At 40.4% G+C, this 27,176-nt stretch overlaps 1 protein-coding gene across 1 annotated transcript in view; it reads right to left on the bottom strand.

Moving 5' to 3' along the window:
* Positions 1-6,853: 6,853 nt before the first annotated feature.
* Positions 6,854-27,176, bottom strand: part of PPP1R14C (protein phosphatase 1 regulatory inhibitor subunit 14C) — a 55,029-nt gene continuing 34,706 nt past the window's right edge. Inside the window, exons 2-4 of the mRNA XM_074580398.1 lie at positions 19,252-19,335; positions 17,881-17,913; positions 6,854-8,178 (exon numbers count right to left, since the gene is read on the bottom strand). Coding sequence (XP_074436499.1) covers positions 8,104-8,178; positions 17,881-17,913; positions 19,252-19,335 — 192 coding nt within the window. The 3' untranslated portion in view covers positions 6,854-8,103. The remainder of the gene's footprint in view (positions 8,179-17,880; positions 17,914-19,251; positions 19,336-27,176) is intronic.

Here is a 27,176-nt window from a genome sequence, read left to right as displayed (position 1 = left end):
AGTCATACTAATTTCAAGAAGTGCTCAGATTTTCACATGTGAGAGGTAACCTGAAGGGGAAAAGTTAAACAATTATCACTTCACTCAACCCTAGCATTAAAACTTCTAGTTTTTGAAGAGTTGACATATATTTTTAAACACATTGGCCTTGTGTCAAGGACAGAAAATCCAGCCTCAGAGTGATTAAGTGCTGAGCTGAACGTACAGCTTCATAGACGAAGAAATAATCAATACAATATGCTAAGTGTCAGTTCTTGACCAAGGCACACTAGATGACAAAAGAAAGAGCAGGCACTTCAGGTAGACTATTAAAATTCCAAGGATTTACCATTATAAAACACACACTACTGTGGTACGTTGTTGATATGGAAACAGAAATACCTTCGAGACAAGTATGAAGAGGGGCATCTTGCAAAGAAGTTATAGCTTACATAGCCTTTTTCCAATATGGGATCATTTTGTGCCTGTTTTAAGCCTAAACCAGCACCAGAAAAATTCCCCAAAGAAATACGTTGAAGTATTTCTGATGACTGTGAAAGTTATATTAAAAGGACAGCTGGAGTTTAGGAGGCATGAATTAAATGGATCCAGATAAAAGAACGTTAAACAGCTTCATTTTCTCTCAAAAACAGACGTTGTCAGTTGGTAATAGCATATGTACAGCTATACTCATTTGAAAGACTTGCTTTTTAGGTACATATTTCAGAGGAACAGAGTTATTTTTATGTTCAGGTTGGCAACAAACTCCTGTCCTTCCCAAATGAAAAACATGCTTTTCCTAATTTCAAGGCTGAAAAGCTGCAGTATTACTTACTGGCAGCGGCAGCAGAGACTACACACATCACAGCCACTGCAAAATGGAAAAGGGTGATCCTACCAGTGCTCTGCCGAACACACTCACTCATTATCAGCCCAAACATTGGACTCAGGGTCGAGCAAGTTAGCGGATACATGATTACACAGGCGTGCTAATATCTGCATTACTCCTGAAGAACCTGTACTCACCTCTCCACAGGGACACTGCCTGGACCCAGCGCAAAGCCCAGCGGAGCCTGAGGGAAGAAAGTTAATCTCATACGGGTTTGGTTTTTTTTGCAAAGGACACAAAGATCTCTGTTGGGCAAGTTGTGCATCTGCCACCAGTTACTCCTTGTTTTGTTACTTGTAGTACACCCTCAGGTTTCTAAACAAGAACGTTTCTGCAGCCCTGCAAACACTATTGGAGTGTCTTCCAGGTATTGGGGAAAAAAATTTAAGGGCCACTTCTTTCTTTTTTCCCCCCCCCTAGAATGCAAGAGAAAACATTTGATTAGCTCCAGGAGCTTTGTTCTCTCCTTATAGCATGTGGCTGAGTTGCATTCACACACTGATGAAGACTTACTTGGGAAAGAAAAAGTAAAGAAATAAGGCAAAAAGTGAGCAAGCTCCAGCAGTATCAGGCCATAATTCAGCAGACACTAAGATTTACAGCATCCTTTCTAGTCTTTTGGATTGATTTGGTATTGGCAGCAGAGCCTCTATGGCAGAAATAGCACCAGATGACACATTCCCGTTCCCACTTAGAAAGAGGTCCTTACGAAAAATAATCAAGCTGTTAAATTGACAGAATGGGGAAAATTAATGCAGACTGTAGACAAATGCACCATGACAGTACTGGAGGCAATGGATACCAAAACTGATTTAGTAGCTACTGCTTTGGTAGGCTTGAAATTAAGACTGGAGAGACACAATGAATTGTATGCTTTCTGTTGAAGATCATTAGTTGCAAGAACAAGGCTTGAAACTGCCCAAGGCCCACATTAGCATAGGTTAAGTCCAACTCCATTTTTGGTATGGTGTGGTAGTCAACCAAGACACATGATCCATTACATTTCTACAAGCATTAAGCAGTGCACTGTCCCCCCTCTGCCCACAGCTCTGCCCAGGTAGAGTGGAAGCAACCCTCAAGCAGCATCCAGAAGTCCTCTCTGTTGTGGCAACTCTTAGGTCACACCTGAAGCCTACCTATCTAGCCTACCACAGTAGTAGTTCACTAAGTCAATTCTAGTGCCTTTGCCTCAAGCACCATCATGGCACACTGTTTGTAGCCTTGACATGGCTCTGAGTGGGTACTGGTTGCTGGACAAGCCTGAGGCATCTATTGAATCCTTTTTGTTTGCTTCATGAAGGTACCTGCTACTCACTGCAGTAGTAGAGGCTGCACAAATAGGAAGGCAGGCCCTGACCCAAAGCCAGGTTCAGACAGAGCTGTGGGGAGACCTGCCTGCAGGGTCAGCACAGCAACCACTGTCACAAATTGGCTTCTCTTATTGGGAAACAGCAGATATTGATGGGAGTTTCAAAGTTATCCTTATTGGGATTCCCTCTTTGCTATAGATTAATATATTAAATAAGGGGGCTTCCAGCCTGTTTTTGCCACAGGTCAAGCAACACGAAGGGAAATCCTGGATAAGTACAATCCTGTCGTAGCCTGCATGATCCAGTTCTTCATGCATCTGATAGTACTGACTGCTCCATGTCCCACAAGCCCCAGTATGACTATGGGCTACAAGAGGGCACACAGATCCATCCGCAAAGCCAGAGCAAGAGTCAAAGCCTTGCTGACACTGATAAAGGATCCTCCTTTAGGAGGCAGGGAAGTTTCTTCTGCTTTTGTCTCTCCCTGTCCCCTAAAAGGGGTGGTCAGACAAGTCTCTGTCTTGAAGTGGATTGGATCCTATATGTTTTGGTAATTAGTTACATGCTTCAAGTCCAACACGATATTACACGGTTAGTCAATCAGACTAAACCCCTGCGCTAAGGGCTATCCCAGGAGATTTTTGATTTTGAACTTAGAGGAAAAAGTTCAACTAAAACACCAATGCAGCGAGAGAAGACATTTGAGTTTACCATGAAACAAAACCTGTTAACTGCACCTCCAATAGAAGTTTCCATCTTGACCACCTTTTAAAAAATAACTTTTTAAATAGCTCAGTTTCTTTAATTTTAAATAGCTAATGGCAAATATTGTTGGAAAACAGAAAAGTCTGTAAGTAGTGTAAGCTAATACCTCAGAGAATTTGGTGATTAGTTCTACTGAAAAAAATAATGCAAATAAAACCCCATCAGCACTAAGTAAGATTATTATAAATAGCCATTTCAAAACTTCAGAAACACTCTATTTATACTGATGGCAGAATCCTACAGTGGCAAGAGCAGTTTTGCCACACTAGGTATTTTCAAGGCACAATTTCTCTTCTTCAGTTTCTCTCTAGTTATCAGTAGCAACTTCAATTACATTCACACTTACTATTCACTTACTGACAGAAAAAAATAACGAGAAGTAACATGGAAGTCAAGTAAAAAGTAGTAGAGTTGTATATATATAGCTGGTACTGGTAATCTGATTTGACCACTTCATAGGCATCTAGTGACATGGCCGCAATACATAAATATACAAATCAGTTTCTTGTTTCTTCTGCTTTACAAAATTCTAAAAAAATAAAAAATAAAAAAAATTGAATATGATGTCTAGAGTTTTAAGGTCTTTGATTATCTTGACTGAACTGAGTAATTCATCTAATAAGAACTTATCTAGAAAAGCACCCAAATTCAATTTGGGGATACTAATAGACCGTGATCTCACCTACTCCCTCAGTAGCAGACTCAAATGGCTTCTCACCCTCACGATCGAGGTGCTTTATGTTCTTCCACACTTCAAGTTTCCTTCCTTTATCTTCCAGGCATTCTTCTTCCTTATGCTTTTCTCCAATACAATCTCATTTTCTTCCCACACAGAAATATGTGCAGCAAAGCAAGACTCTTCTCAGTTTTCTTAATAGCTAAACATGTCACAGGTAATTTTCTTAGTGATTTTTTCCTAGACTTCCCAGCACTTGATTTCTTTTCTGCCTGCCTGCCTCCCTCCCTAAATCCCAACCACCCTTTTAAAAAGCAATGCATGCAGTTATTCAGTACCTGCTTAACATCTGTGCATGACGCTGGCAATGAGAAACCTTATGTAGCCAAGGAGCAATTAATCCTTTTGTTAGAGCACTTCACCAAGAGTTCAAGTTCAACTGTTTGTTCAGAATGAGACCTGTGTCTTCTAGTTTCCAAGCAACAGGCTCTCTGTTGATGCAGCCCACATGGCTTTTTTTTTTTTTACCCTGAAGGTGCATGTTTACATTAAGGCTGTCTTAAATCAGCAAAAACATCATAGAAATAGATTGCTGAGTAATTCCAGTTTCACATACGCTATTATACCTACCAGGGTAAAGCGCTAAAGACTCTTACCAAGACTCAGTGTCAAAGAGTTCGAAGTTCACAAAAGGAGCAGCTATTTTGCTCCTGCTTTTCTTGGTCATGTTCTCAGAGAACAAGAAAAGTTTCCCTCCCACGTTTCCCCCACATGTTCCCTGCATGAATGGCAACTTTAGGAGTAAAACCCATCATAGGAATAATGGGGGGTAGGGGCAAAAACAAGGCTGGCCGAAGAATGGCTCATCTCCTTTCTTTTGTGCCACAGGAACATACTATCTTATCACCACAGCCTAATATGATCACAAGCACTTTCCTCCTCTTTCTAAGCCAACTGGAAGAACAACCACAGGAGACGACATACTGTCAGCTCCTGCTGTAAAACATGCAAAGGCTAATTATACCATGAAGGAGACCCCAGAAACACACACTCTTGCAGACAATCTTTGTACACTGGAGAGGCACTTGAATACCAAAACAAAAACCTCAGCTATATTTGTAAGAGGGAACTTCAGTTCCTTTCATTAGCCACTTAAAAACCCCAGAGGAAGCTCTCATTGCAGACAGAGTTGGCCCTTCTCATGAACGCAGTCCAAGCCAAGGCAGTGAAGAGCCTGGGCTGTAAGATTTCATTTCAAAGTTGTTTCAGTAACAGTGTGCTATTGATAGGCCCCTTGAATATTGCCCAGAGCCAAGAACACCCACACAGTATAAAGACATAGAGCGCAATGAAATCTTAAGTGAATGGGTTGATTCTACCCTCACTTACACCAAGGCCAAGAGTATCTCCATTAATAAAATGTACCAATAATGAGACCCTGTAAGTTTCCAGTAAAATCAGTCCAGCTGCAAATAAAAGCTATTTAGAGTTTAGGTTTGCTCACTCACACTTGTAAGATAGCAAAACATGTAGAGCTAGAGGAGAGGAAGCCCTTTCACAGAAGTGACTGTCCCACAAAAAAACCAGTAAGGACTGTCCCAACCTTCATTGTTTCTAAGAGTGCCACCAAACCAATTGGTTTTAAAAGGGGACAGACTGCTATTTTCCACAGCTACTTCAGTGCAAGATGAATAGGACAAATGATGCAAATGTGCAATGCGCACAGTTGGGTGGGCATTTTTTAGACAAGTAACATAAGGGGAAAAATATTTGTGGAATAGCATTTTGCTGCAGGAGGCAAGACAACTGGTGCAGTTGCTGTTACTTGACATTTCTGATTTTGCATATCATTATTATAAAGGAAGAAAAAATTATATTTGAAAGCGTAAGTGAAGTCAAAATGCATCTGTAGATGTGGAAATTACTAGAACATTTGATGTTCAGACTTGGGGTTGTTTCTAAATATCACCTGCAAGATGTAAGGCACCTATAACTACCTCAGCAGGTGAAAAGGTGTATTGCATGCTCTCAGTTGTTTCAGTCCACATGTAAATGCACGTGAATAAACTTACAAGTCAGGGAACAGTACCCATGAGCAAACAGCATTTCAGACACCAGCTCAAAAAACTCTAAATGTTGCTAACAAGTCTCAAATCATAAGGTTTTTTTTACATTTTGGACATATAAATTTTGTGCTCACAAAAGGCTATCAATGGTTTTACAACCCAACAGGCTTTTTAAGGCCTGTGAAAGTACCTGCCCAGTCAAACATCAGAAGTTTGCTAGTAATTAAGACTTCTTTACTAACACCACTGATTTCTGCCTCCAGACTTGAGTGAAAAATCTAACCAAAGGCCTCTTACCTCAGGAGTTAAGGAAGCTTTTCTTGCAACTCTCTCTCCTTCAAAGGTTGATGTTAATATAAACTTGGTTATTTAGATATAACTACATCAGTTCCTCTGTAAGGAACACAGATCACGGAGAGACAATCTCCTTGTGGCAAGACAGGTCATTCACATGGGCCTCTTCCAGAACCAAAGACATCCCACAGATAATGCTGACAACAATAGTGGGACATCCCAAGACAGAAACAGATGAAATCACAAGCTCCCCATGATTTCCCTGGAGCACAGATTTCACTTCACAATTTAAAAAAAAAAATTGCTGGAAGACACCTTAGGAAACCTGAGCTGAATTGCAACTTCAGCAAGGTACAATATTTAAGTTTAAGACGCTGCAGGCAAACAACTCAAGTCTTTTCTTAGGGCTGCTGGAATTTCTTGAAGAGAATTCAGAGAGATGCAGAAGGGAAGAATGGTAGAGTGCCTCCTGCTGAAAGACCCCCTTTCTGCCACAACTTCAGAAGAGAACAGAGTTACCTGGTGTAAGTCCTCCCCTACTCTCATCTCTCATGGAAGAAAAAAAAGGAAGTAGCAGCTTTTACCTGAAGAATTTCCAGGCTTTTTTTCTTCATTTTTAAATCCCCCAGGGCACAGGGAAGGAAGGCCTCATATGCAAAAGACTTTCCCAAACGACCCTTTTGAGTGCACCAGGTTACAGGAGATCAGCTGAGCAATATTAGGCAAGGGCTGAGTGACACTGGGCACACTAAAAGCTGATTAAGGTCTATACAGCTGGGTTCTCACATACTTACCACCTCACAGGCTTCTCTTTTTGACAAGGGAGTCCATTTACCAACCTACTCAGCAACAGTAGTCTTGTAAAGTGTACATGTAACAAGTCACAAGTTGTTCCATTTATTTGAGTAAATATCTGGTAAATAAAATCATCGGTAAACATTACAAAATTAAATACATTAAAAAAGCTTGCCAGTATACATAAAATTCACAAACATGTACTTCTTTTGAAAAATAAAATATGTTCAGAGCACCCTTGATATAAAATGCCTGACTAGTGTCACCTACCAGCATATGGTAGCTTATTGAACATTTCAGTGAGGACATTTTCTAGGAGGGAGCAGGGATCTCTCTTCTGTTCTTGCTTTTACAAGTAAGAGAGCCCAAGTTAAGAAGTCCCCCACTTCTCAGGGCAGAGCCATAAACAAAGATTATAATATTCTTTGCCTACCTTAATAGGAGAGGAATCTGCATTCAATTAAGACCACATCGCTAAATGCAAGACAGTGCTTGTAATTCATTTTGGAAGCACTGCATTTCCTCCACTGTGTAGCAGCTTTTAAATGGTGACGGACATTTCTCTAGATATTACTGCAGGCCCTTATTCAGTATAGGTTAGCACAGTTCCAAGACACCATGAGGTGGAGAGGAAATGACCTGGCAAAGCATCAAAGTCAATCAAATAACTTTAGGTCTACAAATTAAGCCCTTAAAATTCCCAATTCTCATATGCTGCAGTCTAAACAAGAAGATATGATTAAATTCTTCACTGGGCTGCTTTAAGGGTATTTAGAAAAATGGCAGCACTCATTTTAGTAATCTAAATTGGTACCTTCTGGTAGCAAATTTGCTATAACCACCATTTAAATAATTTACTGTAACAAACTTTCCCTTCCATCCATGTGAAACAGTATTCGCAACCCACTTTATAATTTATGTACAGACAAGCACAAGAAACTTGACATCCATGAGTTAAATGTACAACCAACTTAAAAAACGTTATCCAACTAGTTGCAAGGAGAAGTCTCCTAGCTCTGTAAATTTACAAGATCTTCTGGTTCACCACGTAGGCTTGCTGCCCCTCATCACTAACTCTTGGATTCTTCACTTGCTTCAGTAATCCTCTCAAGTGAAAGTTGAGCAGCATCCAAATTGTTGATATTCTTGATTTAAAAAAATTGACACTTAAAAAAGAACCCTTAAAACACACAAAAGAAATTCCTTGAGTCAAAACTGAATGAAATCAAAAGAGTTGTGGAGAAAGACAACTATTTTAATAGAGGTCTTGTATTCAAAGTCCCATTTCCCTTGACATGTCTTTTACAGAGTGCTACTACTTCAAGTTATTTATATACTCTTCTTTTGAGGGGGACTGAGTTTCCTCATTCCTCTTATCCGAGTTAGCAGCTCTTTGATAAATTCCTAGGAAAAAAGATTAGAAAATATGAGTAATTTGTATGATCCCATAATACCATGATTGAGTTTTTTAAAAAAAAATCAAAGTAAACCATACATTTTTATTTAAGCTTTTACTGCTAAACTGGAATTTCTCTGGCCTGATCCCCAGGAACCTTGTATGCATATTCTCATGACACAGTGGAGGTGTGAACAACTAGCTTTTCCTCTGCATGAGTGTTCAGTCTCCGTTGCTAGCTGTCCTTCAAGCTTTTACTACACAGGGCCTTCTACCAACTGTTGGATCAAGCAAAATCTACGGCTGGATACAATGCAAATAGTCAGACTTTCACGGTTTAAGCCTGCACAGAAATCAGCAATCCTGCCAAAAGAGGTGTTTCTTTCACCACTCTCCACACCGGCACTTGCATTTTGGTTGGCTGCGTACTCAGCTGGAACAGAAAGCTGGTCTGGCTAAAAACTCAGCTGTTTTTCCTCTTGCCCTGCTACTTTCCAAGCTGGCTCAGCTCTCCAACCAGGCTCACCACTCAGACCCACACCAACATTCATGAGACAAGGCAGGAACAAGGAGCTTATGCTGGGTGAAACTGGTTGTGGAGCTCAGTGAATGACACTGTTCTGAGGAAAAAAAAAAATATTAATGGACCAAGTCTTTATTCATATTTTCCCCAGTTTCAGCACATGCTTTCTTTTTAAATTGTGAGAGAACTGAAGCTTACAGAGTTGCAACATTATCTGAAATCCTTTTGGTATATGATTTCTTATAATAACTGCAGATGCATTAAAAGCTAAATCAACCCCTTACTGTCATATTGGGAGAATAATGTTTACCCACAGTACTATGTATACACCTAAAAAAAGGTTCTTATCATTAGATCATTTAGCTATAAACATGAAATGCAATTATGAATTTAGTCAGTCAGGTTGATGTGAAAGGACAAAATGCATGACTTCCTAGATGAATGCTTGAGGCTAAAAATTCCAGTGAACAAGGTCAACACCTAAATGACAACACAGTACCTTTCAAAAAAAAGTCACATTGAAACATATATTACCCAGGTGCTACACTGTGCAGGAAAGTCTCTGTAAATGTGTATTTTAACTTAAGAAAGATGTTAGATCTTTCTGGTGGGACCACAGTCCTGGCAGGTATCACCCCAACAGAGCATTTTCCTTTCCTGACAGTTTATGCATGTCTATACTGCTATACTGTACTGCATGTACTGTTGCACCGTGGTTACTACTGCATGAACACTAGCTGTGGCTTCAACTAACAGCAGCAAAGACAGTGCAGCACACACATCAGCGTGGGCTACAAACACTCACCAAGAAACCTCTTATGTTCTGGCCTCCACTACTGAACTAACTAGATCAAGGCCAGTACAGGAATACATCTATGCATACCAGTATTGCACTTCTCATTTGGGTAGGCAGATAGTCTAAAGAGATGATCAGAAAAACAGATTTGTTAAGACCCCAAATCCTCCGCCCTCCATCCTTCAGAAGCTGTCTTTTTCCGCATAGGCACAAGCCACTACAACAATATCTACTCTAAACTTGTCAGAGTACAGTACTTATCCATTCTGAGGTCAGAAAAAGGAAAATTCACAGCTTTCAATGCACTATGCATTGGCTCTGTGTTATCGCTTCATCATTGTAAAGACCTGCTAGATAATGCAAAACTAATATGGCATGGTGCTGTTTAAAACATAAATACACTTTAGGATTTTTCACTATCAAACTTAAATGAAGCCCTGCAGTGAAATCATTATAGAAGTAAACTCTCTAAAGTGATCTTAAAAGGTTTTTACTTGGGATTAATGCAATTAGTATTGCTTTTCAACAGCTCTTTCCATAAAAAGCTATACCCCCATGCCAAAACATCAGATTAAGACAGCTTTGGGAAGGAACGGACTGAGTTCAGTTCTTCCCTTTGGAAGACTTTATTAGCTGTCTGTTAAAGCCACAAATACTCTACACTATCTTCACTCACCATCAAGGCAGCAACAGGACACTGCAACTGGAAACTGTCCAACTACTTCACAAAAGTTGAAAGTAAGAGCCTTACAGGAAGAAGGGGCATTTGCAGAGTGGGCAGGAAAATCTATGGCAATCTGACTGTGCCCATTTGGGATATCCCTGTTTGAGAGGCACCTCTGCCATTTCTCTGTCTGTTTTCTCCCGCAACTCAGAAGAGTTTGGAGCAAGTTTCCCTTGGACATGAAACAGATAGGGGTCAGTTGCTTTTTAACAGAACATCACAGTAAGGGAGGGGAGTTCCTCTCCTTATACTCTGAAGCAGTACCACAAGCACCTTCTTTTGCAAAACAAAATATTTGCCTGAAGTTTCCAAGCAAGTTTCACACCACCTAGAAACTTCTTAGTACTGCCAAAATAATCCAAAATGTAGGGGCAACCCCCTAAGCAGACCTGAAGTAATTGAGGCTATTCTATAAGGAAGAGGAAGGAAGCTGTATTCACTTGAAGTACGTATAATAATTGAAAATGCTTTACTCGGGAACTATTTTTTGTGAAATAAGGGTTTGCAGTACCAAACAGTAAAACCCAATGAGCATTTTATACATGACAGACATTTTCCACAATGCAGTAGGGTTGTTGTGCACATCCCATGGGTGTACAAACCACAGCATTGGTTCAGTACCTCTCTGATTTAAGTATCATTTTGCATCTGACACTTGCATGGAGCCAGCTGTGCTCTGGTGCTTGTGCCTTTCTTGTTTTGCAGCTCCCCATCAAGGAAAGGCAGCATTCTAGCAAAGACACACATTTTCCCTCTTGGAGGCAGGAAAGGAGACTTCGCAGCATTTCAATAAGCCTTCACTTTATAACTAACCAACTCAGCTTTATGACAGTAATACCCGTTTGTTTTCTCTAAACATCACTCAAAAATTGCAGTTTTATTCCTTGTGGACATTTGAGTCAAGGCTTAATATAAGGCTTAATATCCACATCTATCTCAACCTCATACACAAACATTTTACACAGCACATTTTACTGAAATCCCCTCTAGGAGATATGATGAAGTTTAGCATCATGCATTTGAAAGCTGATCATGTACCAATTTATGTTAAAAGTAGTTCTGTAACACAGGTTGGATTATCTACTTATATATACTTACATAATACTTATTTAACTCAGAGAGCTGGAAGACATTTAACAATAATTCAGCTAAATATTCAAGAACTTAGGAATTATTCCTTGGAGGGCTACAGCCAGAAATACACAGGACACATCTACTTTCAGTAGAAGAAAAATCTTGTACCAGCGCTTTGGGCCTTGGTAAGTGGAAAAAAAAAAAGGGGGCAAAAATGTACACAAACTCAGTTTAAATTCTTTTTAGATTTTCTGCAAGACGACCACCTTTAAATACAGTTTTGTAACAAATATTGAGAGTCCTGTTGATTTATAATACAGAATCATTGTTTCTAGAATATGTCTTTCTAATCCTAAAGGCAAATTTGAATGGGAGACAGACTAAATCTATAGTTCATTTGAACTTATCTATAGTCAGCCTTAGGCATTTGCCTTCTCCCTTCTATAACACTTCCCCTTGAATCAAAGGCATTCAGTTCAGCAAAAGCATTCATCTAATGTAGAATAAGAAAAATAAAGACTGCAAACAAAAATGCTAATTCAGGAACAGGATGGAAATCACTTTACCTCTCTGCTTTGGAGGTGTGATTCATTGTTTTAATGAGGTCATTTGACAGACAATGAATTCCAGGCTCCCTATTCAAGTCTTCCAATTAATTCTGGAAGCTAATTAGACTCTGTCTCTCCAGATTTCCCTTCCACAAGCAGTACACATGTAGTAAGACTAATTCTTAAATGAAAGTTTAAGGTTTCTAGTCCTCCTGCTTCACTAGAGCATGAAATGAATCCTAAACCAGCTTTCCTTCACGCCTTACTTCCCTGCAGCCAAGTCAAAAATCAAGATTTCCTTGACTGTGTGCCCAAGACTATTTCCTGGAGAGAGCCTGATTGGCTGGATGTAAAAAGTAAAGTCAGCCTGGAGAGCAATCCCCACAGCTACTTGGGGAAGAAACTAAGCAATAGCTCAAAAATGCTATCTGAATGGGAAGGAAAAAAAATAAGGAAAACCAAGAAAGACAGAGAGGGAACCCTACTGCTAAACATCTTCCCTTCCACACAGGCTCAAACCTGAAACCAGTCGCACAGGAAGAAAGGAACTGACGAGGCTTTGGGAGAACGGGGCCAGAAGCTGCCTTCTATTAGCAAGAACTGGTGCAGCATCTCTGCAGCCTCCCATCAGCACAGCCTCTCCAGTGAGGCCAACGCACCATCAGTGCCCAGAGGAGGACAAGACACAGCAATTTAGCTTCTTGGTGAGCCCTGTACATGCTACAAAGCTTAGCTATGATCAAGACATGCAGTCCAGTTATTCTCCAATTCGGCAGCATGTAAACAAGCACAGCTTATTCTCATCAAATAAGTGTTTGTTCCTCCATTCTTACAGTATTGCTATTGGTATTTGTAAGTCGTATTTGTCAGTACCCACAGAAATGAAAACATGCAAGCTTAATTTCCTTCAACACTGTAGTACAATATAGGGCAGATCTCAGCAGGCATATAAACAGTTTTAGTTCACTGAATTCAGAGTGGTCAAATGGATGAACAAGAAATCATGTTTTTCTAGAAATGCCTCTGTCTGCATTGCTTTTAAATATGCATGTTTCTTTACTTTTTTCTTTACAAAATGTTATATTTTATTTCAAGTTATGTGGACACATAATACAGTTACTGTGGCTTAATAATTTACCACCCATCAGCTGAGCTGCAGTAAATGTCTATGAGCTCCTAGGCTTGCCCATATGTGAGGCAGTACACTGCACTGAGGCTTTACAACACATCTTTAGTTACTCTTGCTTCATATGGGTATCTTATGTATTGCTGCCTTGCAACTATATTTAAAAAAAAAAACCATAGTAACATTATCTTGAAATAGTTCATGACACAGTAGGACCAAAAAAAAAATATATGATCCTTCAAAAGTTCAGAAGTTTCACTTCAGAAGGACTGAGCTTTCTATTTATGTCTGCATACTAAATACATACATTATCTGAAGACATACCCAAAATAGTTTTTAGTTTTAAAAACCACAGTGCCTGGACCACTCTAAAAACCTGCATCACAAGCCTATCACTTGCTCCAACTAGGAATGAAACTTGGGGAAACATATAGCTAAGCAAATGCATCTCTACCTTTCTCAAAATTAAGTGTTAAGAGCTGCTGAAATAGTCCAGCCACTGAAGTAACCAAGTAGTCAGTGACTTAAATATCTGCCAAAATTCTCCAGAGAACATGCACAACAATTTAACATAGTTTGTTTGGAAACTATATTAAAAATAAAAGTTCCCAGCAAAACAGCTTTCTTTTATGATGTAACTTCATCTCCTTTTTCTACCATTTTGCACCGAGTGAAGAATTATACCAACAAGATGGTCTAGATAGATTTAGTCCTGCGTGGGAGAGATCTCAAGTCCATTTGCCTGAAGCTTTGTATATTCCTATGAGAAAAGAAAGAAGCTACGAAACCCGAAATCCAATTTATCCAGTTTTCTTCAAAGATTACTTATCTACAGGCATTGTGTAGTTCAACTGCATCTTTCCAAGTCAGTAAACATAAGAATTGCGCACTCATTGGATTTCTCTCCCATAGCAGTTGAAGAGCCTCCTTGTCATTTCTCCTGTCATCACTTTGGCAGTTCCACCAGCAGAAGCTCTAACTCCCATCAGACACAAATATTTCAGATTTTCTCCAAAGCCCAGTCTAAATGGGTGGTCTTGCTGCTACCAATAGCAGAGATACAATAACAGATTTAGCCAGCCTCCTTCAAAGTGGATATCTTGACAAAACCTCATTGATTTCATGTCCACAGCAGTCTTCCTATTCTAAATAAGAGTCTATTGTCAAGTATCAAACCCCCTATCATCAAGATTACAGATTATATTTCAGTTTCTTTGTTAGCATCACTGCTAACATGAGACTCAAAATTCCCTGTGACCTACATTAAGATTCTCCATCCTATAGACAGAACTGAGACAGCAACTTGACAAAGGTCTGAGTGGGATTTTCCATAGGTGACACATGGCTTTTAGTGAAGCACTGGCTGCTCTGGCACATGAGTAATGCAGGAAGATGCTGCTGCTCCCTGTTCCTTTTCAAGCACAAAAGTTCAGATCCAAGGTTTGACCAAGGCACTGATTTTGCAGATAGTATACTCCTTTAAGTTTGTGCAGTCCTAAAAATGAGTTGCTGTTCTCTCAAGTCAAGCCTTGTCTTATGGCAAGACAACATGACATGTACTTTTTTTGAACTAGGTATGATAGTAACAGAAAAGAAAAGGGGAAGCAGAGAAAGCATAAACTGTTTGAAGAATAATTCTAGCACTGTTTAATTTTGCATGGTGGGAAGACGATCACCATGTGTCAAAGCACTGTCTACATTTGAGATCCCAAAGCCTACTATGGCTTGAGTCAGGCAGCTACTCAACTTCTCTTCAACGAGTGAAACTTCACTTCATAGAGCAAGGAGACTGTGGCTCAAGTAAAAGGATGTAAAGTATAAATACGAGTCACATATTGCAGTGATTAATACAAATAAAAATGTATACTTTACAGTTTGCTAGTTACCAACTGTATCTCTTAGCCACTGTGGTTTGTTTTGTTTTTGTTTTGTTTTTTTTTTTTAATTTTCATGTTTGTAGAAACAGCCCAGTTGGAAAATTGTGCCCAGAAATTATTTTTAGTTTCTGACACACTTTACAAAACTAACTTTTAATGACTGAATGACACATCAGCCACATTGCATATGAATCTTGATTAGCAAATCAACATTTTAATTTAAGGATCATTAATGTAAACTCAAATAGCACCCAAAAAATCATACTGACACTTTGCTGATTAACCTTTAGTTGTCTTGTTTGAGTAAACTACATGACTCTTTACAACAAGATGCCCACGTTAAGCATATTTCCATACAAATTAAAACAGCTGTAACTGCTACGTTTTAAAATTTTAGAGCACGTTAGCTTTATTTCTCTTAGAAGAAAGGTTTCATAGCAGTTCCTTGTAAGTTACTGTCAGCTACTATCTTTAGCCAATTTATTGAAGAGGCTAAGAATTCCTTCCACCTTTCAAGTGACCTGGATAACTCTGCTTCTTCTGATGAAAAGTCAATCCATAATACATGCCAAAAAAAAAAAAATCGGTCTTTCCTTAACCTTTAGTCTAAATAGAAGACACTAAGAAGACCGACTTAAGATATACTTTTGGGATTTTGTTGTTGGTTTTTTGCTTGTTTTTAAACAGATGGGATAAGAGCTTCAAGTTATTAACCTTTCTGCCTGTATTATTTCTCCTTATGTTCTGAACAGTGGAGACATCACATTACATAATTTTTTCCCCAGTTAGGGATTACTGCCTTTTGCAAACTGTATAACTCTTCATGCTAAAATCCTAGTGCACTTGATTGGCTGTATTTGATTGGTCATGAGAAATGCCATCAGCTCGCATCCATTCTCCACAAATCTTCTAGAAATCCTTTCACAAAGCAATTCCCTCAATAGTTTAGAGGTCTGCAAATATGAAAGGATTGCAGATTTTCTAGACAAGGTATGGATCCTCATATAGCAAGTTTAAGCCAACTTAAAGGATCTTCTTAGTCCACAAATGACAGGTTACAAATCACTGTTTTTAAGTGGCCTAAGTTAGCAGTCGTGCAGTATTACTGGGCTTATCATGCTACAGATGAAAAACAGTCCTGGGAAGCGACTCTCATTTTGGCAACTATCCTCACAGATGAGAGGAGTACTTAATCCACTCCATTTGGCTATCTCAAAAGATTTGTCAAGGAAGATGGATATTCTCCCAGGTAAAGGAGCTGCCTCCATCCCATCAACAGAGGACTGAAGAGGCAGGTCACAAGTTCAGTGTTAAAACGTCACCTTGATTCAAGTGCCTCGAGGGCAGTCAAGCACACACATCCAGGACATTGTTTCCTGTGAACTGCCATACCTACTCGATTTACCAGTATTTCCTGCAGTTCTAGGACCCAGGTTTCCAGTGGAAAACTCACTAACATCTGTTATGTACCTTCATAAGAGCTCTGAAATTTGTCCTTGCATTAAGCATCAAGCTTCAGAGCTAAGAAAAAGAATTTATATTTCATGTTCAATGAAGGAGGAAGCAGGGTAATTATTTAATTCTCTGCCTTCATCATCCACCTTCAGATAACACAGAGATAAGAAGTCAGCACAGAAGTGGCTGCTAAACTCTTGGCAACCTGTTCCTCTCACCCACTCATGACCCCACTTTGTCTCGCTAGCCTGTGACAAGAACCACGTCAGGCTCCACATGCCATAGCAGTCTTCGCACCTATCTTACGAAGAACAACTAAGGTTCAACAGCACTTGCTGAGAGAAGGCTGGAGGAGGCTGACAGGGGTCATCTGTAGCATAGTATTACTACGTTGATACATCTGAAGACTTGATTTTTTGCCCTGGCATCTCCATAATGGGACATGCGTGTTATCTGCTGTAAAGAAACCAAGGCACAACATAGACCAAGCTATACAAATGTTACCATGCAAGTCTTTCTGGGTCAATTCCCTGCACTGTCAAAAAGTTAGTACCAGCAATTGCAATAGCAGCTCTGGAGAATTTTCCCAACCTACGACAGGAATCAATAAAAATGGGAAAGCCCTGAAAAAAAGTCTCTGACGGACAGGGAAGCATCTATTTAACCATACCAGCGGTTCTTCCTGACAGCCTGACTATCCTTAAGCCCCAGTAGTGTAAGTGGCTACAGCTGCAGATGTTACAGAGGAACCAAGCTATATGCAGCCTTGTTTCAAAAAGCAAATGCCTGGTTTCTAGTCATGCACAGCTGAAAGGTCCCTGACTAGCGGAATCCTGTAAGCCGCCCAACTCTACTAAATACCACACAGCAGCCACTGGTGGGAAAGCACTGACTCTATAAATTGAACCAAGAAACTGACCCACAACCTAGACTTTTTTTTCCCCCACAATGAGTTCAAGGTTTTGTTACAATATTTATTCTTCCTAATTAGCACACATTACTATATAAGAAGTAGGCCATATTGGCACTGGGCACAATAATAGATATTCAAATTGAAAGTTGAGTACTCTTAAAATCCTGCTTGTTCAGGTTATCCCACAGTTGTATTCAAGTCCATTCACAAAAACAATTAGCTGAGCTGCATATCTACATAACAGTTCTCAGAATAAACAATTTTACTGTCAGAGGTAAAATTAAATGGCTTCACATTGAGGAGCACGGTCTGTCTCTCAAGTTGAGATTTCATGCAAATATAGTAGAGTTTTAACCATCTGATGAGAATTACATTTAGTTCTCTTGTAACATGCCAGCTTTAAGCATCAGTAAAGTCAATAAGGACATTATGGAAGACAATATTGATACTTCAGCTGGAATGAACAGCAGTTCCTCTACAGGGCCCCATCCTGTTCCTACTGTAGTCAAGTGACAGACCCAAACATTCCCAGGATGTAAATCCCCAAGCCCATCAGCTCCTCATTAACATTCCCATATCTACTTTATCATAAGTATAAAAAAATAAAATTTACTTTAGCTTCAACATAGCTACACTTTCAACACACGAGTAGTATTTAAGAAAAGTCTTTTTACCTCTGTTGGTTTGTAGCAATCTACAAGAGTTTCCTAGAAGCAAAATATGAAAGTGTCAGTTCCAATACAGAATAACAGTGAACATAAACAAGTCTACAGTATGAAACCTGGCAAGGGAATGGGGAAAGAAAAAGGAGCAAGAACCAAGAATCACTGGATGAAGATGCTACTGAAAAACAAGCATTACAGCAAGTCACCTTTGCTCCTAGGTGGATCATAATGATTTGTAACAGGACAGAAATTATGGCTTCTTCCTCCAGGTTGGAAGTTACAAAATTCCCCTCTCCAAGAAAAACTGAGGAGAATACAAGAACATTTGTCCCAGCAATGCACATGTGAAAGATTGCTTTCTGTGAGGGCACCACAGTCTTCGTAACACAGAAATACAGACATTAGCCAGGTGGGCCTTCCTAGCAGGGCAGCTGCAGCAGCTAGTTTAGGTATAAGCAGCAAAGCTATTTACAAATGTTGAGTGAACAGCCTGGGGCCATGCCCCACGTCTCTGTTGCTGGGCAGTGGGCACTAAGAGAAGGGTGCCGAGAGGCACTGCAAGCCAGATGCAGTGCATCTAAGCACCACTTTAGTCAACTCCCAGAAGTGAACTGAGGGCAAATGCCTGCTCTGGGACAGGTTTCCTTCCTTTAGCACATCTGAAAAGATTATAAAGAGAGACCCTTATATTGGTTTTATATCTTGATTTAGATATATGTATCTCTTAAGACAATGATGTTTCTTTTCTTCTCATCCTCATTCTTCCATTCATTAATTTTTACCTCAAGCAGGATTCAGAGAATTAGAGAACTGGTTTGAATTGTATAATTTCAGCAGACAGCTTCTGAATTTCCCTACTAAATCCTGCTGATGATGATCTTATCTTTTTGTTGAGCTTTTAGACAACTTACTCCAAGATAAGTCCATGGGTTCCCATTTCTAGCTAGTATAGACAGAGAAACAATTTCCAACAATCTTAAGGACAAAGGAGGATTTCTGGTCTGTATATGCACATATGTATATTTCTGCTGCAGTGATATCTGGTCATCATAAGTGACTCTCAGCCACATAATTTTTCTATGTGACTTATTTTTCTGTTCTTTATTTTATATACCTGTAAAAATTAGAATGAGTCTAATCTGTCTCAGCATATCTTTGAGCTTTTATTTACTCCTGTTACCACCTACCTTCCAGAAATTGTTTATCCTAAAGGATTTTGATTAACTTTGTACAGACCAGTAGATTATGCTAAACTCAGGCTTAGGAACCCTCCTCTCAGTTCTACTTGTACACTTACAGTTGATTCAGTCAAACACAAGGTATGGACCCAGATACCTTAGTTCAGCCACATTCCAATTTAAAATTAGAAAATAACATTACCTGTAATTTGAGAGCTCTCTCCTCTTCATTGGCTGCATCAAGAAGGTCATCAATGTCAATTTCTACATCTGGCATCTCTTCTTCCTGAAAAGCAAAAAATTCCCCACTCGGTTCATAGAGACATCCTTTTACTAACTCAAAATAAGCCTACTGATAACACAGATAACCCCAGACAAGAAGGAAATCAGTAAGGGGTGGTGGCTTGATTCCTTGATCCCAGGCCAGCAGAAGGCCAAGTCCCAGCCACATAGGAAGCTGCAGCTCTCAAGCAACCTTTCCCTCACAGTTGGGAGTTCTGTTACAAACCCATGCCCAGCAGCACAAGTCATGTTATTCTCACAGTACTGAGCAAGAGGATGAAGAAGAAGAAGTAGATAAGAGCTGCAGCAAGCCACAAAATTGCTTCAGAAACATTATTGATTGGACTGCATATTTTGTTACACTACGGAAGATCTCCCTTGCTTAAAGTTAGCTTACAAGAATGACATACATGCCCCACCAGAAGAGCTCAAATTTCCAGTGCCTGCAGTGAAGCAAAGTCTAAGGCGTAGAGTATTTTAGAGAAATTTGTTTTTAAACCTCCTTCACCCATACACTTCTCCCTTTGCATCACCAGCACATCAGACACGTTGTTCCCTGAGTCAGAGCAGCAGTCCACACATTTTGAAGGACCCCTGAGCTCTGGAATCCCAATGAGAATTCACTATCCACAGGTATCACCATTTATTCCATTTACAATTATGCAGAAAAATATTCTGCTGGTCATTTTTTGCATTTTCTCATCATAAAAGGCACTTCACAATGGTAAAGTAGCACTTCACTGCACATACAAAACACCCTGGTCTCAGCCTCTCCCCAACACCAAGTCCCACCCTCACAGTGGCCTCAAGGTGACAAAATACAGCCCCTGCTGCATCCAAGCCAATGCATGGGTGCTGCGAGTCTGTCCCCTCCCACAAGTACACTGTCATCGATCAGCTCACTGGTGCTGCATCACCTTGGCACCTCCAGAATGAAAGCAGGGACCTGAAAGTGTCCAAAGGGAAGGGTGGATTTGAGAGTCAGGATGAAGCAACAAGACCACTATCCCCAGCAGCAGCTGTCTTGTACCTCAACACTTTTCAAGATCCTTTAGTGTGAAATAAATCACCAGCTCCAATAGCAACTGCCACAGGGAACACCAAAATTACCCTTCTACTGGATAAATGAAGGGTCCAAACATTAGCAAAGACAACAAGTTAGCTCAAGTTAACCTAATGAAAGTTAAGTACTTAAGTGCCAAACAACTACCTATGTCAGAAGCTCCAGTCAAAATGTCAACTGTTCAACATTTATTTGGGTATGAGGAGGAAGGACACAAGTAGGTTGATTAAATTCCCCATTCCTCACCTCTGAAGGAAAGCATGCAGGAGCACAATAGCACAGCCACACAGGCTGTTAGACCCAGTCAATAAAAATACACAAAGGCCGTCCTTTGCCCAATTAGCCGGTTCACTCTTGCAGCATGCATTTTAGTCAGAAAGGAAGTGTAGGCATTTGCCAAGATGAATCATAAAAATACTAGTTACTGTAACACAATCTGACAATAAGGGACTTTCTAACCTAATGCTATAGACTCATTAGCAATTTAAATAACGGGAGGAAGAGGAGAGAAAACAGTCTTCCACAGACTATAATGATATTCAGTAAGCGCCAGCAGAATTGGAAAGGATAAAGATTAATCCATAACATATACTCACTTAGTAGCTTACTATCCCAACTCTACACTAAGAACCAGAAATTCCCCAAATAGACAGTAAGCCTCCTGAACATTTTATCTAAGCAGCTTGTTACAAATACTGTTAAGATGGGGTGCCTGGAGTTACCATTAATACTGTAAACTTATCAAAATACGTATCCATGGATCTGCATAAATGCCAATTCTGCATCTGTCTGCGCTCAGAAGTACTGTTCAGCACACTGAATATTTTGTCGGGTACACATTTTGCATTCTTGCCTGTCAGAGTGGCATTCTGGCAAACTGAAACAATGTTGAAAGGTGACAGTGAGGGGGAATTCCCTAGAAGGTAGCTAATGCTTTTTGTGATCACACTTCATTGAAGCTGAGCACTCCTGAAAGGTTAGTTTTACTCTGATTGGTACCAGTCATGTGGGAGAAATCCTTGCTTCTACCCCTCTTCACTCTTACTTACTTGAAATCAACTTCCTCCTACATCTTCAAGGCTCACACCACCAGTCCAGAGGGCAACTGTACCACTAATTCACTGAAGCTTGGGTATACGAGGTAACACAGCTCTTCTACATCAAGGAAAGTCATAACAAAAAATAAACCAGGAATACTTCAGAAACAAGGGACTAGAGTTGTGTCTGACATACTGGCATTCAATTAAGTTACATTTTCTGTAAAAAAAAAAATCATGTGTATCTTCATCACTTGACAGCAGATTTGAACTCTGACACACAACACAAATGGAGGGGGGCAGCCCTACTGTGCCTGTATGATCTCAAGAGTTTTATGTTAGGCATGAAACACATGTGCCTGGGTCAGCAGACCAACCACTCCAGTTGCAACCCCAGGAGAGGAAGAAACAGTCATGTCTTCTGTTTGGTTTTATTGGTGGGAGAAGTGTGATTGATCCTGCTACAACGAAGCAGCTAGATCCAGATTAGCGTGGGGCAAGCCTGAAAGGTGCTGTGCATAGCTCAAGGGTGGTATTTCAAGAGTCTGGTTAGTGCCATGAGGCTGTGCGAGAAAACCAAAGCACTGCCACGTTCTGCTCCAGTGAGAGGGAGACAAGGTGCTGCAAATAGCAGATGACAGGGCAAGGGGGGGGAAGAGAAAAGAAGCCACAAGAAGGGAACACCCCCCAGAAAAGCTAAAATAGAAAAGGTGAGGGGGTTGCAGGTGCAAAAACCCATCAATTGAAACAGTTGAGGGAGGGGAGGATGGACACTCCTTTTAAGCACCCTCTCCAGTTTGCATTAACAATGTAAGGCAGGGCATTAGCTGATTTCTGCTTGAGTATATAAAAGTCCAAAAATATCACCAAAGTTTGCTTCTGTGCTTTTTAATGCAGCTTAAATTCAACCTTGGAAGATAGCCCCATGGTTATTTAGGTTGCATAAATTCTTTGCAGGCTACTGGCAAGAGACCTTGGGACACAGTCATGCATTTAGTAGTAAATAGCTGTAGCACTTTAAGACATTACAACCTCTCCAACTGTTTGCTATTTAGCCTCTGGCAGAAGTGATCACAGCCCCAACAGCTAATGGAACAGAAACAGGTGAGCATCCCTTAGTGAGACCAGGGAAAAGGTCTGACAGCCTCTGAAAAAACATCCCCACAGCAGCTTAAGCCAAAGGGCTGGATTTTGCGGGGACAGCTGAAGAACACCTGCACACTCCAGTCTGCAGACCCTGAGGACAGCACCTCCAGCACAGCAAGAGCAGGTCTGACATCATTACAAGTATTTACTAATTAAACATTTATCTGAGACTTTAAAATTTAAAGGGCAATAGTTGCCCTACGGATAATCTTCCCACCATAAACCCAACTCTCAAATTAGTCTGCTATCCCTCATCCTCACTGCCCATTCACTGTGCAACACTTCATTTGCAGTGCCGGGAAATAATGAAGATAGGTTTGTTTGGTTTTTACTTTAGATTTTAAGTTTGGGAGAGAAAGGAGAAGTTAAGTGCAGCAAGAAAAGTTAAGGCCATCATTCATATAGTGAGTTTGGAAGCAACCAGAAAGAATGTAAACGACTATGTCAGAGTCATTCTCTATGACAGCAAGAGAAAGGCGAAGGAAAAGGAGGGAAAGATGACCATACAGTTCAGATGCATTAAGGTTTCAGACTGTATGAATCAGGGATTTCCCTCAAAGTCCTGGAACATGACCGGTGTATGTGATCAAAACCAAACTAGAACATAGAACCAGCTCTTCTGGAAGTATCCATTTCATATATGAAAATATTTATTTCTTAAAAGAGACACAGGCTGGACATCTAATACAGTTAGCTCTAAACAAGTTCATCTGCAGATATGGATGGCAGTGCCCCAATGCAAGACAATTGCCATAAATTACCAGGACTAGAAGACATTAGTGGCATATGTAACCTGGTGGGATTATGAATGGATTGCACTTAGTTCGGGTAAAAGAATACTACCCAATAGTCATTTGTATGAAACACAAAGGGAAAACCCATGTGTTCCTCCTTTCAAAGCATTCAGTTGTTTTGGGGGACTTATGGGTCAGGTCAAAAGTAATAAGAATGAGAATAAACGGAACAGTTTAAGTATTATGAATCCAGAATCAAAGAAAGCTCTTTTCAACTTAAAGCTAACCCTAGTTAAGTGGAGAGTCAAAATACAACAGCTAAAATAAAGTTGTTTGCAACACAAAAAGGCTGTGAGTGTCTGTTGATTGGTATGAGGAATAAAAGAATAGGAAAGGATGTCACAGACAGCAAGAAAAGACTCCTAAGTACCAGGGCTGGGGACACTTGCAGTAGGAACAAGAATCCAAAGTGGTACAACTCAATTACTACATGACCATATGTTTTGTCCAATCCTAAAATATTAACAACAGTAATGCCATAGGAGCCATGATAATCTAACATTAGACATGCAAAAAATTCTCATTTCTGTTGGTCCAGGTGAAGTGCTTCATGCAATGGAATATTAGTTTGCACAGTTAATAATCAGCGAACACCTTTAGAATGCTGCTCCCAGTATGATACAATCCTTATCATGCAGTTGCATATCATTTTCTCCCCCATCAGACACTTATCTCATTAGCAACCAGTCAGTTAAATGAAATCTCAAAGGCAACACAGAGTGCGACACTCCACACACCTGAGCACGTGCCATCCAGTCTTGGCTCCAACTAAGAGTTAGAAAGCCTGCATGGCACCCAGCTGTTCTAACCAGAGCAGCAGCCTCTTCCACCAACACCAAGTCTATCTTTCTTCACTCTTGCTCATTAAATAAAAGCGCAGAGACATTAAAGGCAAAGCTACCAGATTTGCCCACTCATTTTGAGTCAATGATCCTACTGTTTCTGAATAATCATACTTTATCTGTGGCACAGTGGCTATTTACAGAACTTCCTGTACTGAGCCTGTCTTCAAACCTCATCTCATGTGGACCCAGTTAAATACCCAGAAAGGGAGGGCCACCAAGTGTCCACCTGTCAACAGAATGGCGTATGCAAATTGCCCAGTATCTCACAGGAGCACCAACTGCATCTATGTCTACATAGCATGGTATGAATGGCTGGATAAAAGTCAAGGACCCTGCGTTTTATCTAGATCTGATCTACCCTCTCCACTGGCGCTAGCAGGGGACTGTGCCCTTGCACAAACACCACTAGAGGGAGGTAACACTTTACAAACACAGCAAGGGCCCCTGAAGTTGCTGGTAGAGCATGGAAAGGCCTTCTGAGACCTACCTACATTGAGTTCTCAGGTCTGTAGAACAGCAGTCTAACTTTTGTCCCCAACTTCCCATTTTCCTCTGCTTACATTCTTAAAAATTTAGTCCTCAGCTTTTACTCTCACAGCTTGGTTCCTGCAAAATCCTACCTCCTCTGATCCTACTATTTGGGATATTGTTTCTATCTCCTTCCTGAGGGCCAGAGGAAGGACCACTGCAAGCAAAGACAGGAGTGACTCTTGGCTCCCAGGCACTGTGACCAAGGCTCCCTAGCAAGACGAACTGCAAGAGCCCAGTCCCTCCTACTTCCTCATAGAGGAAGCTTGTTCACTAAGACAATCTTCAGCCTTATTAACAAACTATAACAAGTTTGGACACAGGATAAGCACAAGTGAAAGAGAAGGGGAAATGCTTGATTAAACTGAGAACGCTTGCATAAACTGGCCACAGGCATCTCTGACACAAAGCATGACTTCTCCCTGCTAAATTTCCAAGATCAGACATACTAGAGTTTCAACTAAACTGTTGAAAGTCCTCATACAATGTGGAAAATTATTTTTTTTCCTCATGATTTTAGTTTCAACATCAGAAATAACTGAACTCTTATCTAAAAATCTTTCCAAGATATTCCAGCTAAAACAGGCACCTACTGCAAATCTCTTTAGCTCAGATTATTTCAATTTGGACAAGTTTAACATTTAAGAAGTGTTTTTAAGTCAAGGGTAATGCCAAGAACAATGATTATGGGGCTCTGCATGGAGGAATACACATCTTGTGAAGCAGAGTGGGAGCTTCCCTAGGAATCATCAGTGCCTGGCAATAAAGGGGATGTAACAAAGCTGTGGCGAAAGATTATGAAGCTAGATGAGGAAGATGGGACAGTCATACACAGTGATAGTGTCTACACAGGCAGGTACAGCTGGACCTTAGCTTGCTCAGCCAGTGTGCACAAACTGCATGGTCCAGAAGCTATAGCTGCATGAGTGCTGCTTTCAGACCAAGAGAACAAACCCTGCTGGCAGACCATTTACATTCAGGTGCCATAGTTTATTAATACAGCAATCAGATTTCCAGACCAAAGCTTACCCACATCCACCTGGCTCTCAGAGAAGAAAGAGCTAGCTAAAGCCTGTCTGCATCTGCCAATACACACTATGTTGGTTAGTAGATAAGTGGTCAAATAGCCTGAAGTTTACATTAGGAAGAGCACATCTTACTCCAAGGAAATCCCGAAGAGGAGACCTGTTGGAGATTCATGTCTGAACCCAGGGATCACTCTCAAGCTCCCAGGTCTAAAGCATAACCTAACAGCATCCAGATCCGTATCAGTATGCAACTTACGTGTGTGTTGCCCCCAACCAGAGACACATTATAAGAAAAAGCACAGGATTACATGTTAAAAAGGATACCACCATACTTCTTGGAAAATTGGAAGGGCATGTCCATCCCACCACCTAGCCAGCCTTCACTGAAACGGCATGGTTAGGAATATGCCATCTCCTTCCTCCACTTATCCCAGCACAAGCAAACACACCCTTCCTAACACACCCACTTCAAAATACAGAAACAGATTTGCAGAAATAACATTATTTAAATATTAAGTCAGTAAAGTCTGGAAGGACAACACTGACTGGGTGGAGGATATGACAGTGACTAGATCCGTTTGCATTTTCCAGGCTGGTACTTTCTATGTAAGACATACTTTCAATGTATCAGTAAGTCCATACATACACATCACTTTAAGCAGCTGATCAACAAATGACTCATGAAAACATGAACCCTGTGAGCTAAAGTTTCAAAGAGCAGGAAGCTCACTCTTGACCACTAATGAGAAAGTTAAAAAGAGAAGACTAAAGCTCCTTCTTTAGTTTAGATCAACAGCTCATTCATTATTCCTGGTGAAGAACTACATAGCTTTCACAGTATCGTCAACTGCAGATATTTGAAACAAGCACATAGGGCTGCAAAACCCTGTTGGTCTAACACACTCATCTAGACGAACAAACTACAGTATGCTCTCCAGTAGACAGCAATGTGGAGTCAAACAGAAAAGGAGACTAGGCTTTTACTCACATTTCATATAATCTATTTGCAAGTGTTCTGGTGAAAAGTACAATTCCTTTTTATAGGCTTGGTAAGATGTCCTAAAGTTAACCCTACTTAAAAAAAACACCAGCCCATGCTGCATCTGAAGCAAATGGTTTCCTTGGCCAAAACACAGAAACCAGACAGAAGAGGGGGATCCTGTGAGAATGCCTCCTTAATGGCTGGGACTCTTATGAGTTCTGAATATTCAGGATCACTTATTCCTTTCTGCAGACTATAAAAGGGGGTGAAGATAGCCAAGAGAGACACACAGGAAGAGACGTACAGCTGAAGTATAAGGGCAGCCTCTAAGTAGCTTGGCTTCCTCCATATCCACCACCATCGCCATTATCATTTCCTGTTATACAGGTAGCAGACTAGTTCGAACAATACAGGCAAGGGAG

The sequence above is a fragment of the Larus michahellis genome, chromosome 3 (genome assembly GCF_964199755.1).
Source record: "Larus michahellis chromosome 3, bLarMic1.1, whole genome shotgun sequence".
Classification (NCBI taxonomy): Eukaryota; Metazoa; Chordata; class Aves; order Charadriiformes; family Laridae; genus Larus; species Larus michahellis.
This window is presented reverse-complemented; position numbering and strand designations above follow the sequence as displayed.